General features: G+C 35.5%; 1 protein-coding gene across 1 annotated transcript; it reads right to left on the minus strand.

The window, feature by feature from the left end:
* Positions 1–1,445: 1,445 nt before the first annotated feature.
* LOC110931982 (zinc finger MYM-type protein 1-like) lies at positions 1,446–3,040 on the minus strand. The gene is made up of 2 exons (XM_022175350.1): positions 1,749–3,040; positions 1,446–1,662 (listed from the first exon to the last, which is right to left on the minus strand). The coding sequence occupies exons 1-2, from the start codon at positions 3,038–3,040 to the stop codon at positions 1,446–1,448; spliced, it is 1,509 nt and encodes a 502-aa protein (XP_022031042.1).
* Positions 3,041–7,373: the final 4,333 nt, after the last annotated feature.

Below are 7,373 nucleotides of genomic sequence, written 5' to 3' on the forward strand. Positions count from 1 at the left end.
CGTACACATCCTACCCATTGTTTTGGAAATCTATGGGTGCCCACAACAGCCCCTAGATTGCTAAAGAAACCATTTGCAAACCAGTTTTGCTGAAAACCAGCAAAGAAAACAAGGATTCTGATGTTGTGCAGTCTACACGGCCCACGTAAGAAACACACGCAGCTTACGCGGCCCGCCTAACAGTCCAAACCAGCAACACATTTCCAGAATATACAGTTTCAATCCCTGAACTATGTTAAATGTCATTCCTGACTTATTTAAGGCCCGTTAAGCCATGTTTAAGGCTCTACAATGATGCCTAAACATAGAGGACATCAAACATGCTCAAAAATGTGCCGGATGTCGGTTCGTTTGGCCGTACGGTCACGTTGTTTGTCTAATTACGACGAAACACGAACGGACGCGAAAAACGATCCAAATTACGCGACGAATGGAACTTTATCAAGCCAAACACTAAAATAAATTATTTTAGTAGTTACATAAATTTTTGGGTGTCCGGATATATTTAGAATGTGAGATATGCGCGAAAATGCAAACTTGTGCACTTTTTGACACTTTTAGTCCCTACTTAACTTAAAAGTTTATTTTTGCGCACCAAACACCTCTAAGCCTATATCTAAGCTATATAAAGGATAATTAGGGCATGTTTAACTCATGGTCATATTCCGGAAGGTCCGATAACATACGAATCGACATACTTTTGCAGTTTGACGCAAATAGTCCTTTAATCGCACAAAGTAGTGCGAAATGTCGTTTAATGATATCCAAGCCTTCCATGGCCCATAATGGTCATTTACAAGCCTATACTTAAATATTACTATGCCCCCGTTCGCTTAAATGGTCATCGAAAGGCGTAGATTCAAAAGTTGACGCTTTAGGTCCCTCTAATGCGCAAACTTGCGCATTTCATCGTTTAATAGCATCGAAGCCTCATCTAATCCATATTAGGCATTCTTGAGAGTATTATTAAACATTGCGATGCTTCGGGTTCGCTAAAAGGTCATTCATAGGTATAATTAAACATATTGACACTTTTAGTCCCTCTAACTTGCAAAGTTGCGCGTAACCTTACTTATAGGCATAAAAACCTTAGTCGACCAATAATTGGCATTCCCGAGAGTATAATTGAATATCATGAAGCTCCCGGTTTGTTAAAAGGTCACTCAGATGTAAGAATTAACATATTGACGCTTTTAACCCTTCATTGCGCAAACTTTCAATTACTTCCGCAAACGGCTACACTCGATCGTCAAGTGGCTCATTTGTGAATATAAATATCGTGAGAGGTTATTTAGAAACTTATTTTAGGTATGTTAACACTTCCAGTCCTTTCATAATCAAAGTTTTTCGATTTTTCAAAAAATTAGTCCCTTAAATTCAATGTTGGACTTTATTAGGGTTTATTACACGTGTCAATACATCATTGGACGTGATTTTACGAGGTGTTACACCCTTCTTAATGTCCCTACCTGATTTTTTCCTTTTCTCGAATTGGTTTCACCCAATTCTAGTAACTTTTTAATCTCATCCGCCTTCGCTATTTGTAACTCATCATGGCGCTTACTAGAAGCACAAACCACATTAATTATAAAAACTAAGTATGAGAAGAATTGGTGTACTGGAGTCACATCCCTTGAGACACAAACCAAGGCAAGTTGTAACCTGTGAGCAAAAAACAAAAAATGTAATAACCACAAGAGTATTGTAGTTAAACCGAATAAAAAAGTTAAAAAAGAACAAGTATAAACCTGTGAGCAAAACAGTGAACATAATACGCATAAGGACTATATTCTCGAACAAGTGCTTGCAATCCGTTCCATTCTCCTCTCATACTGCTAGCACCATCATAGCCTTGACCACGAATTTTACTAACATCAAAACCGTAATGCAATAGTGTATTCCACAAATTTAATTTTAAGGTCGCTGATAAAGTATCCATAACATGAACTAAATCTAAGAACCTTTCCCGTATCACTCTTTCAGCATCAACAAATCTTAAAACTATCGCCATTTGCTCTTTTTTCGACTCATCCCGTGACTCATCAACCATGACACAAAACCATGAATACCCCACTTCGCTTCGTATATGCTTACGAACTTTATTAGCCATAATGCTAAGAATTTCTAGTTGAATATCAGAAGACGTATACTTCCAATTATATGGAGCATTTTGGAAAAGAACATTTGCAACATCATCATTATAATGAGCTAAAAGTTTTTGCAATTCACGAAAGTTACCTTGATTCTTAGATGTGGAAGACTCCTCATGTCCTTGTAAGGCACGAGCTTGGTAAGTCAACCAACGAACTACATCAATTGTGGTTTTTAATCGTAACCGGTTCTTCCTAATTTTCCCTTCACTTTTCGTTTCTATGAAACTGTCAAGGTGTGCTTCTTGATTCAACAAGTTCGTATACAATAGAAAAGCTTTTTTATGATTTGAAGATTGAATGTGCTTCAACAATGGGCATTTATCCCTATCATTAACCTTTTCCCAATTGTCAAATCCTTCACTAGTAAACGCACTATGACCATGGCTCTCATTCGGTTTATCATTATATAAATAACAAAGGAAACAATAAGCCTTGTGTTTCGTTGGAGAATACTCTAACCAATTAGGGAACATATCAAACCAAGCATATTTAAATCTACGAAGATCGTTCTTTGGACCCCTAGGCTTATACTCATCTAGCTTTATTTGATACGCTCCTAATGATATATAAGCTAGTCTTACTTGTTCCCGTATATTAACTGGATATTTCCACATTGGGAGTCGCTTAGCGGGATCTCTTTCTAGACTACTAACATCCTCTTCATTGATGTTAGTCGGATTTTGAGGAATGTTTTGATTCGCCTCATTATTCGCTTCATTAACCGGTTGAATATTTTGATTCGCCTCATTATTCGCTTCATTAACCGATTCGCTTATTGAAGCTTTTTGACGTTTGTTCTCATTGTTTCCATCAACAATTCCCTCTACTAGTTCTTCATTTTCATTCTTTCTTTTGAAAAAAGAGGGTATGCATTTATTCTTCCCCATGGCATAATCTAATAACACATGTGAACAAATCACCCTAAGTTTCAAAAATCTAATAGCTAGAGAAAGATTTAACAAGTTTAGGGCTAAAACTCACACCTAATTTCAAACAAGAAATCTCGAACAAGTGAACAAGAGGTCTCGAACTTGAAGTCTCGAACAAGCAGCATGCCAGCACAGTCGCTCTTTCCCCCAGCCCCTACGTTTTCTTCTGTCTGCGCACAGTTGTGTTGGTCGTAATCCCCTCACAGCTGATTATTGGGTTTAATTTCATAAATGGGCTATGAGTTATTGAGTTTGGGCTTCTATTTGGGTTGTATAACAATTGATTTGGGGATTTTGGGCTATGATAAACATACATAATACACTCTTTTATTTGGGCTAATTTAGTATTTTATTTGGGTTATATAATTTATTTTTTAGAATGCCGGGGGGGGGGTCGAACATGTATATACATATTTTTTTTCAGAAAATCGGGGGTTCGAACACGTATATACATATTTTTTTTTAAAAACCAGGGGGTTAGAAACGTATATCCCTAAAAATTTCTATACGAAAAACACATACGTAACACTACTAACCGAAAAGTTTGGGGGTCCCCCCCCGCCCCTCACATGCTGCGCCCCTGGGCATCTTCATCCTCATCGTCCTTGTCAAAAATGTCATCATCGTCGTTTGCGGCTTGCTTTCCCATCGAAGTAAGATAGGAATCGAGTTGATTTAAAAATGCTGGGGTTTGGAACAAACTCAAAAAATATTCCTGTATAAATACATATCAAAACCTATATTAGCATTTAAAATACTACCAATATATATTTACCAAGGTAGCATGCGCTCTTTGATGCTTGTATAACTTTTTAAAGTAAAATTGTATAGTTTACCTCAGAAAAGGGCTATGGAGTTTGAGGTTGCGCACCAAACACATTCGATGGCATATTGGAAGGTTTATGCCTAATCCCCCGTAACCATCCTCGTCGATCACCCAACACATTTTCAAACACGACAACCTCATTCGGCGTTTGAGAACTGCCGCCTTCTCTGCCCACAGGGGAAAAAATAGAAGCGAAAAAAATAAATTAAAAATCCTAATCGGATCTCTCTTCACAATCTTCACTGTTATCAGTCTCTCTCTTCTTTAATACTACAAGAACTATCACCAAATATATGGCGTTTTTATGTAAAACTTAACAAACCTATCGGTCTGATTATTTTGTTTGTTCGTTTGTTGAAGTGGCTTTGTGGATGTCGGGGACATAGATCGATGTCGTGTGAGTGGGTTTTTCGCTTTGCTCTTCAACTTTATCTTCATATTTATAATCATCCCACTATTCAGTGTCATTGATCTCTTCTCCTCATCCAAGCCTTCTTCAAGAACAAAGAACACAAAATGACATATGACTATCATCAGTATCTTTTTCTTGAAGATTTGTCCATCTCATGCAGCAAAATCTTACTGAGTTACTGCACTCACTTAACAATCCATTCGGTGAAACTTCACGCAGAACAATACTGAATATCCAAGAAAACATGTTAGCCATCTTTGATTTTTTTAAATTTTTGGCGTTTTACATTGAGTGGTATTTGAAACATTGGCGTTTGTTTTTTTGGTGTGATCAAATGGAAGTTGCTGAGAGGTATCATTTTATAGGATGTCTTTGGCGTATAGTTTAGGCGGGATATTATTATAATAAAGTATTCGTCGTTTCAGTTACTATTTGTAATTACTGTTGTTTATAACCTTTATCTCTGGAGTCTGTAACACGTCCCATCTTTCAAGTTTGGCGTTTTATATTTTAATATAATAAATGTTGTAAATAATAAAGTTTCCGTCGCTTCAGTTTACTGTTTTATAGTTACTGTTTCTAGTTACCTTTTAGCGATTTTGGCATTTTGTATTTTTAATGAGGTTTTATATAAAGATGACACTTTGTTCTATTCTCTTGTACCTTGTTTTTTATACCTTTTTTAGTTTTTTTATAATACTTGTCCAAAGTAATTTTATTATAGTTTGGGAGTTTTAGGGCGTTTTATGGCATGATGGCGTTTTCACAAGCATTTGTCTGTGTTGCGTTTTTATTATATATGGCGTTGTTATTATATAACAATCAACTGAAAAAGAAAAATTAAAAAATATATATATAAACAAATGATCTTCCAAATCTTCACTGTCACCAGTCTCTTTCTTCTTTTGAAACATCTTCACTGGCTGTTTTGACTTTCGTATGATTCATTTTGTTTTTTTTTTTTGAAGTAGCTTTTTGTCGCCGTTTGCAAGCACAAATGACATGAGTTTTTTGTTTGAAGTTCATTTTTATCTTCAACTCACTCATCAATGTCATCCGTCTCTTCATGCCATTCAAATATTCATCAAGAACAAAGCACAGAAAATGACATAAGTCTGACATCAGACTCTTTTTCTTGAAGATTTGTCCATCTCATGCAGCAAAATGTTATTGAGTTACACCCCTCAGCTAACAATCCATTCGGCAAAACTTCACGTAGAACAATATTGAATATCCAAGGAACGATGTTTGATTTTTTAACTTTTTGTTGTTTTACCGAGAAAAAGAACACCATTAAATAAAAGCACCTTAAACCTCTAAATTTGGTCATGCTAAACTCAATAATGTTTTGCTGTATGAGATGGAAAACATTGTTAATCCTCAGTTAAGAAATATGTCTAACAATGTTGTCCACCCCATACAACTAAACTTTATTGAGAGCAAAACTGAATCTCCAAGAAATGACGTTTTTGAAATTTTGTGGTTTTTGTATATTTTGGCGTTTATAAATTGGATGGAAGTTGAGGATAAAGTCAATAACATTTTACTCAATGAGATGGACAATATCTTCACTTAAGGATTTTGTCCATCACATTGAGCGAAACTTTACCAACAACCAAACTGAATTTCAAAGAAACGTTTTGTTTTAGGAATCTTTGATGTTTGGGTTTTTTGGCGTATCTAAGATGAATGGTATATATTAAATATGGCGTTTTGGGTTTGGTGTGTTTAATGGAAGGTCTGAGATGTTGTATATATAGGATGTTTTTTACGGTTGTTTTAGGCGGGATTTTATTATAATAAATGCTAGTAATTAAGTCCCGTCGTTTCATTTAGTGTTTATTCAGCTTTATCGTTTAAAAACAAAGTTCGGCGTTTTATATCTAATGGCGTTTAGAATAGGATGATTTGTGCTATGTAGGTTAAGGGGGGAGTTTTAATGGCGTTTTATTTATGAGTTTGGCGTTTTGTGTAGAGAAGTCAAAAGACTTTTTTACCCTTAATGAAGCGCGCCACACTAATAAAAGTGATGTTATTTACGAAAACGTCACCGTGTCATCTAGTCCATAGATTGTTTTGATCTGACGATCCATAACCGTTCTCTCCGTTCTCACACTTTTCACCGTTTTCTCTAAATCCTGACTCTCTCTCTCTCTCTCTATATATATATATATATATATGTATACAGTAGGGTTCTAGAGTGAACACTAGGTTGAGAATGAACTGTGTGAACTAATCTGGGCCATTGGATTACACCATCTAGAGAGTTTTTTTATAATGGCAAGATTGTAATAATAATTTTGTAAGGTCCTTTTAACATAATTGATAAAAGGGTATTTATGTCTTTTGTAAATTGCATTTACTAAAAAATAAAATCAAAATCCCTAAAATCTCGCTAGTTTCCATACATACAATATACACCGATGTTAGTGTATACACATGTGTACAGTCTCGCTAGTATCAGTTTATACAAGATACACAGACGTTAGTTTATACACATGTGTACAGTCTCGCCAATTATCAGTTTATAAAAGATACAAAGTTGTTGGTTTATACACATGTGTACAGTCTTTTATACATATGTGTATTATATTTAGAAATTGTTACATATGTGTATATTAACAACATATAGGGTATGTTTGGCATGGAGCTTTTAGGAGCTTCAAGCTTTAAGCTTTTAAGAAAAAGTTCCTACTTAATAAAAAGTCTTGTTTGGTTGAAGGAGCTTTAAGCTTTTAGGTTAGGAGCTTGAAGCTTTTGGTTGAACGCTACTACTAGTAGCGTTTAGAAGGAGCTACAAGCTTTTAGGGAAAAATGACTATTTTAACCTCTCAAAATAAGAAACTTTTTAATGCACCAACTTTCTAAATTTTTAGTTATGTCCATTTTGGTAATTTTATACATCTTATTAAAAGCTCCAGCTACTCTACCAAACACCAAATATATCTAAAAAGCTACAGCTACTAGCTACCAGCTACAGCTAACAGCTTTCAGCCACCAGCTACCAGCTTGCAGCTTTCAGCTACCAGCCACCAGCTACTTTTGCCAAACAT

The sequence above is a fragment of the Helianthus annuus genome, chromosome 3 (genome assembly GCF_002127325.2).
Source record: "Helianthus annuus cultivar XRQ/B chromosome 3, HanXRQr2.0-SUNRISE, whole genome shotgun sequence".
NCBI classification, from domain to species: Eukaryota; Viridiplantae; Streptophyta; class Magnoliopsida; order Asterales; family Asteraceae; genus Helianthus; species Helianthus annuus.